Below are 16,503 nucleotides of genomic sequence, written 5' to 3' on the forward strand. Positions count from 1 at the left end.
GGGAGAAAGGATTTTTGTTCCAATTTACAAAAAAAATACTATCACAATAGATAAGTACAGGTAGCGGTCAAGGGATTAGTAAAAATTTAGTTTTATTACAAAATGCCGGCTTCTAAAAGTAGTTTTTTTGAGAGTTAAAGTTACACTTACAGAAAAAGTTCGAAATTGTTATCTAAAATTTTGTTCCTTCAGTTGTTACCTGACAATACTATCTAAGAAGGAAATTGTGAAAATCTTAAGTCGATCCAGCTTTCTAGGAAACATTTTCCTCACCAATAAAATACCCAGTTCTTTTCCGATGCAAATTGCTTGAAATATTGTTTGGCAACCCTATTTACCAGCGTGAATTGGGATGCGATCACTGCGCGCTATAGCGAAGCCAACGATAAACATGATAATAGTGAAACCTGAATAAAAATGAACAAAATAAACAAACATAAAGCGGCAAAATACCGAAATGCCGGGAAACCGGTTTCGCAGCTCCACGAAGTTAAAACGCACTGCTGCGCAGAGTCAGAGACCAGATTTTGCAGTAAAAGCAACACCAGCAACACATGAATGAGATGCTGCTTGTCGAGCTGAATGTGGGCAGTGGGAGTGCGGGTGGAACGTCAGTAAGCCATAGCTTTCACGCAAACTTCTCTTCCTGACGATTACTTTTTACGTACGGTTCTAATTTGAAGACAGCTCAGTTCTAATGCCAAGCAGAAAATTGCAGAAAAAAACTATCTGTTTTTTTTTGAAAATTTCTAACCTAGTCTTTCTCGCTAATGTAGTCCACTCAATCTCTTGCTCTCTACTGAAGTTTCCGTTAAATAGAATTAAATTCTAACATCAGAGAGTTCCTGGGCCCCGTTCAATAAATACATATCTCAAAGCTGACGATGTGATTATAGTTGACATCGGTGTTGATCCGACAATCTGACTCGGCACTCCAATAATTATGTCCTGAATGGAATTTATGGGGTTTGTGACACCCAGAAGAAAAAGTCGACGATTTGACTTAGTCCTAAGATGCTTTTCATTCGTCAGATCGTCATAGACAGAAGTAGTAAAACGTTTTTCATTGGATGCAAATCGTTGGACGGTTACGTTTTCAGTTGTTCATAGGGATCGAGTGATAGCAAGTTTAGTTGTTAATGCACCTGTGAAAAGTATTATAAGTTGGTACAGCGAACTTTTTTTTTTGTTTTTAAATGACTTTGTAAAAGGCAACAATTTAGAAATCGTACATTTAACCACAAAAACGAGTATGTATCTAGACATGATCGTCGTTCTAAAACATCAACAATAACCAATCAATTTATCGATCGCTTTTACAAATACCAAAACGAGTTCCATTATACAAACTCACACTCCACGCCGCGTGTCACTTCATTAGCTTTCAATTCAATTCACTAACATTTGAAGTGATTCTCATAACGTCACTTCCTCCCGCAGGCGGTATTGAACCGTGACGTGCCAATGGTGTGGTGTGGTGTGGTGTGACATGGCCCGGCAAGGCAAGCCCGCATGCCATAACCTTATACTGAAGCAAAAACATGCCTGTACATACATATGTTTTTATGTATATATTTGTGAATAGAATTTATAACCAGAACTCATTCGTATGTAAAGATTACCCACATACATATGTACATACACATGCACTGGGAATGATAGAAGGGAGTGCGCATGCGTACGTTCTCTGGCTCGAGCTGTACGTGTTCTGTAACATATTTTCTCTTTTCTCGTCTTCTTTTTAAATCGTTTAAAGTAACGTGCATAAAATGTTAATTTCAAGTCGATGGCATGGATCTTCGTTTATACGTATGACTGTGTTTGCGTTCTGTGTGGGTTGCACCAGGTATCTAAACCTGGTATTTAAATCTTTAGTACTATTTTTTCTACGCCGTTTTGAATTGATGCTTTCATCCGGCGCAATTACTTTTTTGTCTCACATTCTCTTCCTTGTTGTCGACTTTGTTTTGTACATACTACATCTTAATTTCTTTGTTTTCCGGCTTGAGTTCAAATTGCGGGGCGTTGCTGTTGAGAATTTGCGTAATATTGGTAGCGGACTTTAACGGAGGGGCACGTGGGACTAGTAAACTGGTTAATCGCTGTGTGCATTTGTGTGTCTTATTAGGGTTCTTATGACGGTTTAGCTTGTATAAATTACACAGATTAAGTGGTACGTGATTTTTGATGAGAAAAAATATTTCACATTTTAGCATTCTCCACTATTTATTGCGATTTAATAGATATCGGATATTGATTTCAAAAGAATTTGCATTGGAAAACTGTGACCTATTTTGATTAAGCCATTGAATGGGTTTTAACCCGGCTACTCTATTTTAAATTTAATGTAGAACTAAATAAACTACAATGAATGAAAATATATATGTGTGTATGTACATATGTAGATAATAATGATTGCTCCAAACCTTGCAGAACGCTCTTACTCCCTAGCGAGGTTTACGAACCGTGGGACGTGATATTAAACGCTTTTGACTAGGAACTATAATAAGTATGTTATGCGTCAGACAACCTAGCACTCATCAAATTTTACCCAGAAAATAAATTTAAATTTTTAATTTTTTCCAAGATTTCTACTAGATTTCGCGTAAAGTTTGATCTCCGTATAACAATTAGTTTGTCTTTGGCAAGTGTTAGTTTACGTGAAAACTTGTCCCATGCGAGTCGTCCAACCGCCTCATTAATAACGGTAACATCGAAAAAAAATTATAGACATAGTGGTTGAAAATCATCGTGTTGGCATCGGAGCAACAGAGGATCTCTATGTACATATCTTATGGATCGACTCAACACATTTTTAATAAAGTTTTAGACATGAAGAGTGTCAATGCTACATAGACTCGTTACAAAAGACCTTTTGTCGACATCGAAGCGATTACGCAAAAGAGATGCATGGTAACGTAGCCGAAAAACGTACATTCACCAAACGCATCATTACCGGTGACAAGACGTCGGTTTATGATTTTGACATCGAAACTGTCCAACAATCTAGCGAATGGCGCTCCAAAAATTGGCTGAAATTGGACAAAAACAACCTTCCCAAGTGTGTAGAAAATTGGATTAAGAGTTGGCACATATGATACTTGTATTGGCTTAGCAGCCCATTTTGAAAGCGATGAAAATGTAGTTTTATTTTGGGACATTCCGGGTCAAATTTGATGAGATGGCAAAATTTTTAATTAGTTTTTATTCTTAAAAAGGCTTATTATGGGAAACATTATACGCATCTCTTTTTATACCTCTACATCTTTGTCTATACCATGGGGGATTACTATGACGGGGACGAGATAGATTTGTTGAAAAAATTTTAAAATGATGAACAAAGTCTTACTATTTTTTTTTATTTTTGCACATAGTGGTATGTTATAAAGATATATTGCTTTCAAACTGTCGTAAATAATTTATATATTTGTTATCATATTTTTAAAATAAACATATTTATTATTAATTTTCTAGCTATTCTCGAGTACTTGCCGATCGTATAACCTTATTGCTCTGTACTATATACATATGCCATACACTTGTATAGACAATAAAAAATTGATGTCGCTAACTATTTGCCAAACGTCAAATTAACTTTTATCATATTGAGAGAGACACATTTTTCAAACCGATCGCTGACAATTCATTTTCTGTTATCACTGATGAGATTGCACTACGACAACCTATTAGAAAGAAGCGTGTATTGAAAATACATTTGTAGAACAAAGTGTGTTTGAAAATAAAAACAATTGCTAATGAGCGACAATTTCAAAGAAAACATACACATACAGACATGCAATCGCTATGAAGGCGTCAATTATGTTGTTGTAACTATAGTGCTGACAATTTGTTCATAAGTCAGTGAGGTTCACCTTGTTAGCGAACTACGAGTGCAAGTGTATGTATTGTAGTAAGAGATGAATGAAGAAATATTGCTTGACATATGCATACATATCCGAAGTTTTCAATTTCTATTTCAATTAAGATATGGTTTTGACAGTGAGCTCAGCTTAATTCAATTTATGAGGACTTAGAGGTGGATGGTGATCTCGAATTGCAACAGATTGGTATTCATTATTGTACAAAAACTCCAGTCTGTTGTTGGTTGTAGTAGGGCAGAAATCTACGGTCTCGTGCCAAATGGTCCGAATGTCATTTTAAAGAAATTGGGAAAATTGGCTTAGGCCGAAGCATTATTTAAAGCGAGTCCAATCGTAGTTTTTGTATAATTTTCTTTTGCTTCACAACGTTCTTTGGCTTCGACCATTCATTGTTGCTGAATTTCTTTCCACCGAGCATTCTTTGAAGTCCAAGAATTCGATATTCGGATTCATACAATTCGCACGTCCCCAGCGTTGATCGTCTGTATGATGTTTAAGGAACTACTTACGTGTTTGTCCTGATCCAGAGCTCGGATAGAATTCATCAAGATAATTTTTAGTATCATGGATTTAGTTTACTGGTATACTGCCTTAATTTGTCTTAATATGCCTGCTGACTTGGAAAGGTACAGTTAAAAGGTGATCCTACATTACTTGCACGATCTGGATCAACTGTATAAATTAGTCTTACCCGATTTTGTACTTATTTGGTAACATTTTGACAGGATGATGTAGAGCTAAAGGTCAACCTTTGAGTCTGATTTTTAGTTAATGTTTGAATAGTCCGTGTTTTCACTAACATTTTGGTTGTGAGATGACCATATTTCGGTTTTAATATTTCTTTTTGTGAGTTGCTGTGTTCTCGGCTTTGCTAAGTGCTTAATTGAAAACCTAGTTTACCACTTAGGATTGGTTAGGTTAGATGACTGATCTATAGGATCGCAGCTGGACTGCTATATATAGTCTTTTGTGAAGCCATAGAAAAGAAAAAGTCCTGTGTTCGATAAATTCGCAAAACGCTTAGTAGTCAATACAAATTTGCACAGACGTTTAGTCTCCATTCCCAACAGTTCGATGGGATGTCTGGAGGTATGCGCTCCAAAGTATTTAGTCTTGACCTCACAAACGGGACTGTCAAGAGAGAAGTGTTGAGTTGTTTCCACTTTATCTTTTTCCATACAGCTTATGCAGATGGTGTCTGGTAAGGTTCACAACCTTACAGCATGTACGCCAATAGAACAATTGCCTGTTAAAAGCCTCAAAACTAGGGAGAGGCCAGCGTTACTGAGAGCAAAGCGATCGCTAGATCTCTTGCAGTCGAACTTGAGCCAAAAAGCTTTTGCAACTAGAGAGAGACTAGGCTTACTGAGGGCAAAGAGATTGCTACATCTCTTGCGATCGACCTTGGGCCAAAAGTCTTTTTCGACAGCGCATGTACCGATGGTGCCGCAACACTACCTAAGTTCAGTTATTTGGTAGTAGAACACAAGAGAATATGGGAACACCGACCTGCTCCCAATCTTCCGATAGCGGTTCTAGGATGACCCTCCTTGCTAGCTTATCAGCTTTTCGTTTTCCTGCGATTCCGCTGTAGCAGTCTTATCACAAAGAAACTCGATGCTATTGATAGCGAGGTTAGGCACACCTTGACCAACCCTGAACGCACTGTAAATGAGTTTGAATTACTTCGCAAGTGTGGTCTTTTCGAGAGCCCTAAACTATATAGAGATTCTATAGAACATAACTTATTGACTCTCCTTATTCCTTAGTTCTCATGGATCTCCAATTTAGGAATATGTATATGTTTTCCCATACGTTTTTATGGATTTCGTCATTTGGCTATTAAATATCGTGACATGAAGTAATATCCACAAAAACGGCCAGTAAACAAATTGTCTGCCAAAGAAGCTTCTGCTGGCTACACCAACCGGATTGCCTCCATGTTATACATATGTTTTTCACCATTTATTATATCTGTGGTCTTGGCTTCTTAATTTGGTAGCTTGCAATGTGTGGTAATCTGCTAATTTTAGGTCGTCTAAGCGATAAGAAGCTTAAAATTCATAGCCACCATGATAATATAAACCCGCATGTGTATTATTTTCAAGGTGCTGGAGTAAGTTGAACGTTCATTTGAATGACTATACGTTAGTAATGTGATATTTGGAAGAACCAAAAAAATAAAGCTCGCAATGCAGTATATTTAAGTTACTATACTTTAGCCCTTCGTTTGCTATGCTAGTTATGCCATTTATTGAGTCAATGGTCTTGCGCCACTTTGGTATCTGGCTTTTCGAGTGGAGATAGCAGAATCTTACGAGAATATTTTGCTGTTTTTGGCCTTAAGTAACTTATCTTATCAACTCGTTGTACTTAATATTAACTATGTGAAGCAAGTCATTCGGCATACCTCTCGTTTGCACCGTCCGAAAGACGGAGCGCGAGCTCCAGTAACGAGTTCGCAAATCAAAAGTTAGTTGCTTATTTATTGTAATGAAAGTGTGATGAAACAATTGAGTGATAACTAGAATATCAATTTAGTATATAACTATTTCGGAATACTTTATTTGATGAGCGCTCGGTGGTTTAACTATGGAAATTTACTCGCAGAGCTGACAGTTGCTTTGATATGACAATGCAAAGTGACAACAAGACGAAACTGAAGATAGTTGGATGAATAGTGGACAAAGAATTGGCAATAAAGATTAGAGTATGTGCACTTGAAAGGTTTGTCAATTATTTTCATATAAAAACAGTTCATAAAAATATTTGTTATAATCATAAATTATGAACATTTGTAACACTTTTACGGTCTTAATGATGATTTATGATTTGTGATCATTTCACACATTTTTTCCGCCCTTCTGTTTGTTGTTGTCCTAATTTGCCTTATGTTTGCACATCATTTAATTGCTTATTCATGGCACGAGCATATGCAATTGTATGCCGATTAAGCTAGAATAACATGCAAAGTCAATGAATTGGCCGGGCTACTCTTCTGTTTACATTTCGGATATACTCATATTTACTTAAGTTACTGGCTCTATGAACTTCTGTGTGAGCGTGTAGGTAAACGGCATACGATTGCATTGTGTAAGAGCGAATATTACGCATTACGAATATTTCGTTTGCCGAATATTCGGTAAAGTATATGTTTTCTTGTGTAAGACTGCGGGTATGTAGATATAATAATTTGATTGCTGATCATCGTAGAGGTTCATTATCAAAAGGAAGAGTCTTGGTTAAGTTAATCAGAATTTAACTGACAGATACTGCAGACATTGAAAAAAAGACGCTTAATGGGGAACTTTTTTGAGTTTTATTAAACTCTGAACAACAATCTATGTATCATACCAAATCTGATCAAATTTGACTCGGCCTGAAAATACTTATTCACTATTTGTAAATGCCGCTTGGATGGCCTTCAATATCTTCATAGAACTTTAGTTCTATCGCCTTCGCTAGATTGTTGGGCAATTCGACGTCATATTCCTAAACCAACATCTCGACAGCAGTATTTCAAGCAAACTCGTTGCTCAATGTTTTTTTCATGATATACATACATAGGTTGTGTTGGTTTGGTTAGTCTGGTAGGCCAATGAGCCACGCATAGACCAGTTTTGGGCCTTTGCGATACAGGATGGAGTTCAGTTACAAGAACGATGAGCAGCATTCATCTGCGCTCTACACGGATTTCAACAGACTCTGTGGTCTTGCTTTCGATACCTCTTCCATGTATTATACTGTGGGGACCCCATGTGGTGGTCTTGCCAATAAGGGACAAGTGCACAAGAGATAGTTCTTTGTTTCGTTGGTGCCTTGCTCTGGACATTTCCCCAGTCTTCACTGTCAACCTCATTCTGCGGGCGTGTGTCGCCACCAGACAATGACCAGTTAGTAATCCGATCATGTTGCTACAGTCTCTTCTATCGAGTGCCAATAGAAAATTTCCGATCTACCGTTTTGCACATGACTTTTGTAGTTTTGCGCCCAGGTAGCTCCTTCCATCGGGATTTGCTTTTCTTTACCATGCTTCTATTCAGAACGCCCGAAAATTATGGGTTTTCCAATGTAGATCACGTTTTCGGGTGTTAGCCGTACACCTTTCTTGGCAATCTCGTCCACTATTTCATTGCCTCCGATGCCTTCGTGACCTGGTACCCAGTATAAGTGAATTTGCTTGCTTTTGGTAACATTTTCCACTGCTGTTCTGCTACCCAAGACACTTCTGGCCGATACGCGATACGGGGTTTTTCATGATATATCAAAGTTTTCGCGTCGTAAATAGCTGCGAAGTAGATACTAATTGACACATTGAGATCAAACAGATGGAAGTCAGATTATTTACATAATTGAATATATTGCTGAGATTTAACATTTTTTGAAACGAGAAGTGCCGAACGAAGATCGTTTTAAATCCGAATTCCTATGGTGGCGCTTCAATTAGTTCATAAACCCACGGTAGGATCGCCAAAGAATGATCATTTTTATCTTTTATGATCACAAATAACTTTTTGTGAGATTGGTATCAAATCGAAGGAATTCGAGATTTCTAACACCTTCCCAACTCGTCGACGAAAATGATGCTCTACTAAGTTAAAGATATTATGAATAAACCTAGGGAAAGAGATTTAGTTTCGCAAAAGAATTTTTCATTAACAGATTGAACGCTCTTTAAGTTGAGGGCACAGACTCAGAATTCGAATAATTTCGACTCGTTGTTAGATCATATATCCCTCCATGATTCAATGAATAACCTTACTGAAGGGAAATGTCATAATATCGGATCTCTATTAAAAAAAAAAAACCGTTAAAAAGTCCATGTGTACTTATACGAGTATAGCAGTACTACTAAAGATTTTTTCTGATCTAAAGTAAAGTAAAGTAAAGTAAAGAGTGGATCAGTTTCTTCTGGAACATTATTATCTCCGAAATTTATCTACACATTTATTAAAGGGAATAGATCTACTGCCGAGTCTCGGCATTCATATGAACGTTGTATGAAATCAGTTTCGGTTTCGATTTTAATCGAAAAATCGGACACTAGAAACTTATTATTTATATGTTCGCATGCATGTTTATATGTTTGTTTTTGCATTGCTTGTATACCTTTGTTTGAATTTGATCGCACTCCATGTGTGCTTGCGTTGCAATTATGATGTAAATTACGAAATATACAAGCGGCCAACCATTTAAGTGATGAACTCGCGCGCAATGCAAATTGTTTGTGTTTGAGGTACTCGTATACATGCCAGTAGGAATTAAACGTTGTATACGTTAGCAGTCCTCGATTTGTTAAGACTTGGAGAGTTTCGAATCGAACATACAACTGGTAAAAATTAAATATACCAGTATAATAAAATAGGTATAAAAGGGAGAGCTTTAAAATTTTTGCTTTTCCTTGGGTATCTCTGGGTTTGAGATATTATTTCCATTAAAAAAAATTTCATACAACTCAGAACATTTTAACGAATTGGTCAAAGCCATGTAAAAAATCAACCAAATCTTCAAAAAATATGTGCGTAAAAGATATTTTCGAGGGGATAGTTATAAGAAAAGACCAGGTGAAGAAGGGCCTGGCTTCGCTTGGAATCTCTAATTGGCGTCACATTGCAAAAAGAAGAAAACGCGTAAGCGGTGTCTAGGCCAGTAAAAAATAAGAAGATGAGGTATTATATTTTCGTGAGAATAGATCTAAAAATTTATGACCAACATGGCCTCTATTTCATCGAATTTGAAATGTTCTGTATTGTCTAACACTTCTTTTATAAACTATTCAAGCAAACAGTTGTCAATTATTATTACTTCTTATTCCGACACCCTATATTTGTACCTATTATAAGCATAAATTCCATCGAAAAATTCCTAGTCTCGTTGCTCATTGTCGCTACGGAACACAAAACATAAATTACCACCAATTGCTCTCAATTGATGATTGTCTTTTTGTTACAAAAGAATCTCAAACAATGTGATGAGCTGCAGATACAGATGAAAGAAACAGATTGCATACGAAAAATGCGAACGATTTGCATAAAGTTGAACGTCGACTACTCAAAGTGTGTATAAATATAGACGATATGTAGGGAATTTCGGAATATTTTCATGGAATTATTCATGTCATGCAAATTTCTTTCGTATTTCTGGCTGTTTTTAATACCAGAAATGATTGTTTTCTTACCTTTAAAGAAAATGTAACACTTCTTACGAGGGCTGTTTATTGAGTTCTTAACACATGCTGATATATCTGATTGCACCCGCGAGTTTTATATAGGTTATGTTTTGTACACTATAATGGGCATAATATTATAGTGATAGTCGTTCCATTTTAGATGGATCTAAACTGATTAAACGTAGGAATAATTCCATGTCCATGAAATGCCAACTTTTCTTTCCCAAACCCATACTTAAAACCAGATGCAAAAGTAGGATGATAACACTTCAGGTTTGGTATTGCAGCACAGAGTCGCATTCTCCCATCTACTTGTTCTTTATTGGCGTAGACCAATATCGTTCCATCGAATGCGGTATTTGCCGTGGCCAATGCGCAAAGGACCATAAATCTTTCGCAGAACCTTTCTCTCGAAAACTCGTAATGTCGACAGTCCGAAGTAGCACCTGCTGGCAGGAGTTATTCTGGGTTGAATTACGACTGACGTTGTTGGTTTTAATGCTGGTTCCAAGATATACGAAATTATCTACGACTTCGAAGTTATGACTGTCAACAGTGACGTGGGAGGTATACCGTCTCGCCCGCGATCACTGTCAGACCCATCTGCTTCGCTTTCTTATCCAGTTTGGAGAAAGCAGAACTAACGTCGCGGGTGTTGAGGCCAATGATATCAATATCATATCTTTCTTATTTTCTCCAATAGCAGATTGAAGCAGTCAAACGATAGGGAGTATCCTTGTCTGAAACCTCGTTTGTATCGTATGGCTCGGAGAGGTCCTTCCCAATCCTGACGAAGTTTTTGGTATTGCTCAACGATTTTAGAAGCTCAGCCGTATTATTTTTGCGGGGATATCAAATTCAGACATAGCGGTAGAGCGTTTTCGTGCTGTCAAAGGCGTCTTTAAAATCGACGAAGAGGTGGTGTGTGTCTATCTTCCTTTCACGGGTCTTTTCGAAGATGTGGGGCATAATGAAAATCTGGCCGATTGTAGATGTACCAGGTCTAAAGCCACTCCATGTACTACTTCAAATAAATATATGTATGTATCTATGGTAGATTAGAGTATTTGGGTTTCTTAGCCTAAAATATTTTTTGATTTATATTTGGGGAGGAATTATATATAAATTGTATGGTACTGACGTACTAAGTGAGGTGAAATTGTTACAAAAGCTGGAATATTTTCTAAGAATATCTCTAAGAACATAGATGTTTTTATTTTTCAAATCATCAGACTTGAAATTAGAAAAGTTTTTGACTTTTTAATTGAATATACCGATCATATTCGAGTATGTGGTCTCATAATTAATTCACTGACCCTCGTATAAGAATTTTGAGTGCATTTCTGTTGCTTCTACGATCCATTACACTTTCATATGTTTTAATAAATATTTATCAGCTTGTGAATTTGTGTACCGAAATGAAAGAATGCATCGAGAGCAAGCTGCAATTATTTTCGTTTATTATAATGTTTGTATGTTTGAACGCATGTAGGTTGTTTGTGTGTTTGCTTTACACACATTTGCCATCTGGACAGTTTCTTAATTCGTCTGATTGTAAATTAGCCTAGTGACCTATCGATAGCGACATTGAGATATTTTAATTAACTGGTGAATATTTATATCGGTGTACTTAAGTAGTACTCGTTTCTTGAGAGCCTGGTATTGTTTTTCTTACAACAGTGTAAGGTATTTCCAAAACTCAGAGATAAGGTATTCACAGATTTAGATTCTTAGTCGAATTTTTGAGACATTTGACTAAATTTTTATCCAAAAAATTTACTCAAAAATATTTGATCGACATCTCAACAATGTACATATATTGGAAACCATACTTTCATTATACTCGTTCGTTTTTTTTTAATTTTGAACGTTTGTTTAAGAAAATCTTGTTTAAAAGTTATACTTATACAAGAGCACTGCTCTTCTGAAGCTATAACATTTTCCTATCTTTCTCATAGTTTGTAGACTCCATTCCAAAAAAAACTGCATTGGCTTGTCGGCCAAGACTGAATGAGGCCAATTTTTGATACCCTATTCTGATGTGAACCGGGTTCCAGTGTGGAGGTTCTGCATCCGCCTCAAAAAATAATAGTCAGAAGAGACAAGGCCTGGCCTTTAAGGCGGCTAAGACAAAACTTCCCTGTTTTAAATGATTTTCAACCGGTTTTCCAAAAAGAGCCCGAGCGTTCTCATGATCGAGAATTATTGCCTCTTGTTGTCTAGTCGCATATTCTGCGTGTGTTTTGGCAAGCGCTCGCTTCAATTAGATGAGTTGCTGCCGGTAACTTTCTCCATTAATGCTTTCACTCGGTTTTAGAAGCTCATAATACTGAACGGCCATGTGATCCTATCGAATACAGAGCATTGGAGTGATGGATATTCGGCTTTGCCGCTGATTTCGCTGGGTGGCTAGGTTCCACATATGATTTTTGCGTTTAGGGTTGTCATAATGTATTAATTTTTCATCACCAGTCATAATCCGATACCAAACCGTTCTGTAGCGTCTCTCATTCATTTGACTCACAATTTCCTTGGTTTCGAGTGTTGGTTGCTTGAGTGACTCCGAAAGATTGTGAATAGTGTTTATGGTCCTGATACTGTAATAGTCAATCACGCACAATTTGGGTTTCGTCGATTTCATTACGGTAATTCCTGGAAGACCAGTTGTCGAAAATATCGATTAAATAATGGAAATTGCCGAAATCGACCGTAATGTAAGCACTGTCTCGATTGCTGAGGAGAATCAGAAAAAAGCGAACAGGTCGCAGTTGAAACCCGGTGAGTCGGCGTAAACGGTGGCTAAGCCAAGATTGACGGTTAGAACGGTTTTAATATGTGTTTTGTGCGTTTGGCAGGGAATAATCTACTATAAGCTCGACCTGTACTCTCATAAATTGAACTGTATGGAAGAAGTAGTCGCTCATAAGCATAACACTTTTATACATAGTGCTGGAAATCATACGATTTGGCTATTAAAATTCAATACATTTTCTCGTAGGAATTATTAGTGTCTACATTAATTTTTGTTCGGCCTCCAATTCCCCCGCCTATAATTAACACTCTATGTCAAGGTCACAACAAAGCTTGAAGCATGAACACAAATATTTACACAAAATTAAAAGTTGTATGCCTAAAAAAGTGACGCTGACACGTGCCCCAAGCGCATTGATGCGTCTTTAATAGAAAAAGACAAATTATTCACTGCTTGATCATCCGCCCATGTGGATCGGCGAGATTTAATGGTGTTTTAATTGCTCGGTGTGTGTTATTCTGTTCGTTTTGAAAGATTGCACCCTTAAGGGGTGCAGCGAGTAAAAAAAGAAAAACAAACACATTATTTTAGTTGCGTGGTGTGTTAGACACCACAAAAATATTTGCAAAAATATATGTATATATTTTAGACTGGTATTTTATTGCCGATTTTCGATTGTACATTTTGTGTCATAAATGTCATTGATGCTTGTTTAAATTCTAGTGGTAGACATAGTAGATGTGACAACATATATGTACACTCGTAAGTATATTTGTTATAACTGCAAAAAAGTAGCAAAATCAGACCTTTTCGAAAATTAACGGTAGAGGTGAAAACGACATCTATCTTCACCTTTTAGACATCTCCCACTTTGGAACGTTTGCGTCTGAATTGTATCTGAGATATAACGCTTTACCTAAGATTTTGTCGATATTTCAACTGTTCGATGCCATTTTTAAAGTATAGTACGATTTTATTTTAAGAGGCTATATTTCCAGCTATCTTATCTTCAGGTTTGTGATTCCATGCACACCTACTATTATAGACGTCGTAACTTTTTCAGCACAGCACTTATTTTCTCCCTTTGGATTCATTTCATTGCCTCAAGGCCATTTCATTGTCGACTCAAACTCTCGGGATTATTTTCCTTTGCAACTTCAAACATTGCTCAATTGACTCAAAACGGTTTCCTCGGACCGGTCGTTCGAATTTGCTGAATAGCCAGAAGTCACACGGAGCTTAATTAGTCGAATTCGGTGGTTTCGCTACGATATTGGTTGAAAATTTGGCAAAAACCTCACGAAGAATCAATGCAGTATGCGATGTTGCATTATTGTGGTGCAAACACCAAGAGTTGCCGGCCTATAATTCCGGCCTCTTTTTACAATTAGACTCGCGCAAACGGCACATAATACCAAAATACCTTGTTGACAGTTTGGCCGATCGGAAGAAATTCCGCGTGCACCACGCCTCGATAATCGAAGAAAACTGTCAACATAACTTTGATTTTTGACCTGCTTTTTCGGCCACGAATTTTCGCCCGATTGATCGTCTGTTTCCGAGTCGTAAGCACAGATCTAAAATTCATCGCTAGTAATAAATAATACGTTTCATGACATAGGAAGTCGGAAGGCTCACCACAGATGAGGAAACTTCAGACCTGCCAGAATACAGCACTCCGGACCACGAAGGGATGCCTTTTGATGTCTCCTATTGAACACCTCCACAGTGAGACGCGCATGTTACCTGTAAAGGAGCATAATGAACTCCTTTTCAGGCAGTTCCTGTTGGGATGTTTCCGTAGGAATCACCCTTGCAGCCATCTGCTTGGAGCGGAACCGCCTCCTAGGAGCATCAAGAGGTCATTCCTCGACTACGTCGACGACATCGAACAGTACGCCGACCGGACTTCGGACGCAACAGACTTTCGACAGGCACTGACCGCCATTCACAGTGGAGCCATCAATACCTTCATCGACTCCCTTCCCGTGAATGGCGTTCTTGGAGTCAAACCACCACCTATTGCACACGAAGAGCTCCAGGTGCCGCGAGAAACGCGAGTGACCCTAGCGCAACTTCGTTCTGGATACTGTAGCAGGTTAAACTCCTACTTATCCAGAATCGACCCCGACATACCTAATGTATGTCCTGCATGTAACGAGTCTCCGCATGACACTGGCCATCTCTTTGCATGCCCTACAAACCCTACCCATCTAACACCTTCCTCCCTTTGGTCCGACCCCGTCGAAACAGCACGTTTCTTGGGCCTACCGTTAGATGACCTCGACGACAACACAAACAACCCTTACCATCCTAACGGGGATTAGCAAACCGTTAAAACAACAACAACACCACTTTTTCAAAAAATTTTGCCTATCGGTGCTTCCTGCTACTGCGATCGTCTGTACCAGATAACCATTTGATCCTGCTTTTATGTCAGAATTTAACGTTAACACATATAGCCATAGGAAGTGGTGGTAATTTTTTCTGACAATAAATTTAATGTTCCTTTACATAAGCCAGAACCCAAAACCACAATATTCCAGCTACTCAAATGTATTCAATTACGATAACTAATGTTTTGTTGTTTCATTCTCTGTTATAGATATTTCGCAGTCCATTAAATGCTATCATTCAAAATGCTAGAGATTTAGTGAAGTTGTACAACTACTTAAATATCCAAGAACTGCCGAAAATACTTGCCAATCAAAATGTCGCTCAATCAGGGAAAATATAAGCCCAGCATATGCGCTATCGATGAGGTTGACGATCGCAGCCTAAAAAACGATGATCTCCAAAAGCAACAAATCGAGGGCAGTGAAACAGCGCCCTTGACCACCAACCAACAGAAATTGCACATTGAACCCAGTAATCGTACGGGGAAGGATGTTGAATCGCAGATAGATGATAACATTGGCGGCAATGGCAACAGCAAAACGGATGTACTCACCGCCGATGCTGATAACGCACCTGCCAATGGTTTTCGTGGTGAGTACTTACTTAATTTTTTTATTAAATTCATATTTATCACATTCTTGTCATTCACTTCTTCATTCATTTTTCATTTTCATCTTTCATTTCATATTCACGCGCATTGCTTTGATGGCGCACGCTAAAGCCTTCCTACTTCCAGGTCGCCTTTCGCTGGACGCTCTAATGCAGCTGTCGCGCAAACGTCGCATACTTTACATAACGACCGTTTGCTTTTGTGCCTTACTCTTAGTCATAATCGTCATGTTGATTGCCTTCTGGCCGGATGTGCCATTTTACTTCCGTGCCGAATTGTGTCTGGAGAAGGAATGTGTACAGACCAGCCAACAGCTGTTGCTGTGGGCCAATATATCCAAAAATCCCTGTCACGACACCTACGAATGGGCGTGTGGTAATTTTGAGCGTGAATATGCGGAAAATGATTACTATGTCATAAAGCGTGGTGAATGGAATTACAAGACCTACAATGAGTATGAAGGTAAGTCATGCACTATTTAAATTGCATTGTTTTCTATTATATTTGCTTTCTCTTCTATGTCCCCTTCAAGAGCTGAATGAGCTCAACCGTTTCATATCAATGCTGCCATCGTCTGGCGCATCATATACAGTGGAGTCAATGATATCCAGCTTGTATAGATCGTGTCGTGAAATCGATACACTTGACAAGAGTCAATCGGATTTACTGTTGAAGAAGGCGATCAAATCTGTGG

General features: G+C 38.0%; 1 protein-coding gene across 4 annotated transcripts in view; it reads left to right on the forward strand.

The window, feature by feature from the left end:
- Positions 1-16,503, forward strand: part of LOC105227472 (protein gone early) — a 79,531-nt gene that overhangs the window by 32,448 nt on the left and 30,580 nt on the right. For 2 of the 4 annotated variants that reach the window (XM_049454918.1, XM_049454917.1), the window contains exons 2-4: positions 15,408-15,790; positions 15,921-16,271; positions 16,342-16,503. In XM_049454918.1, coding sequence (XP_049310875.1) covers positions 15,514-15,790; positions 15,921-16,271; positions 16,342-16,503 — 790 coding nt within the window. In that variant the 5' untranslated portion in view covers positions 15,408-15,513. The remainder of the gene's footprint in view (positions 1-15,407; positions 15,791-15,920; positions 16,272-16,341) is intronic. The other 2 variants (XM_049454920.1, XM_049454921.1) reach the window with 2 other exon arrangements.

Source organism: Bactrocera dorsalis, chromosome 4 (assembly GCF_023373825.1).
Source record: "Bactrocera dorsalis isolate Fly_Bdor chromosome 4, ASM2337382v1, whole genome shotgun sequence".
Lineage (NCBI taxonomy): Eukaryota > Metazoa > Arthropoda > Insecta > Diptera > Tephritidae > Bactrocera > Bactrocera dorsalis.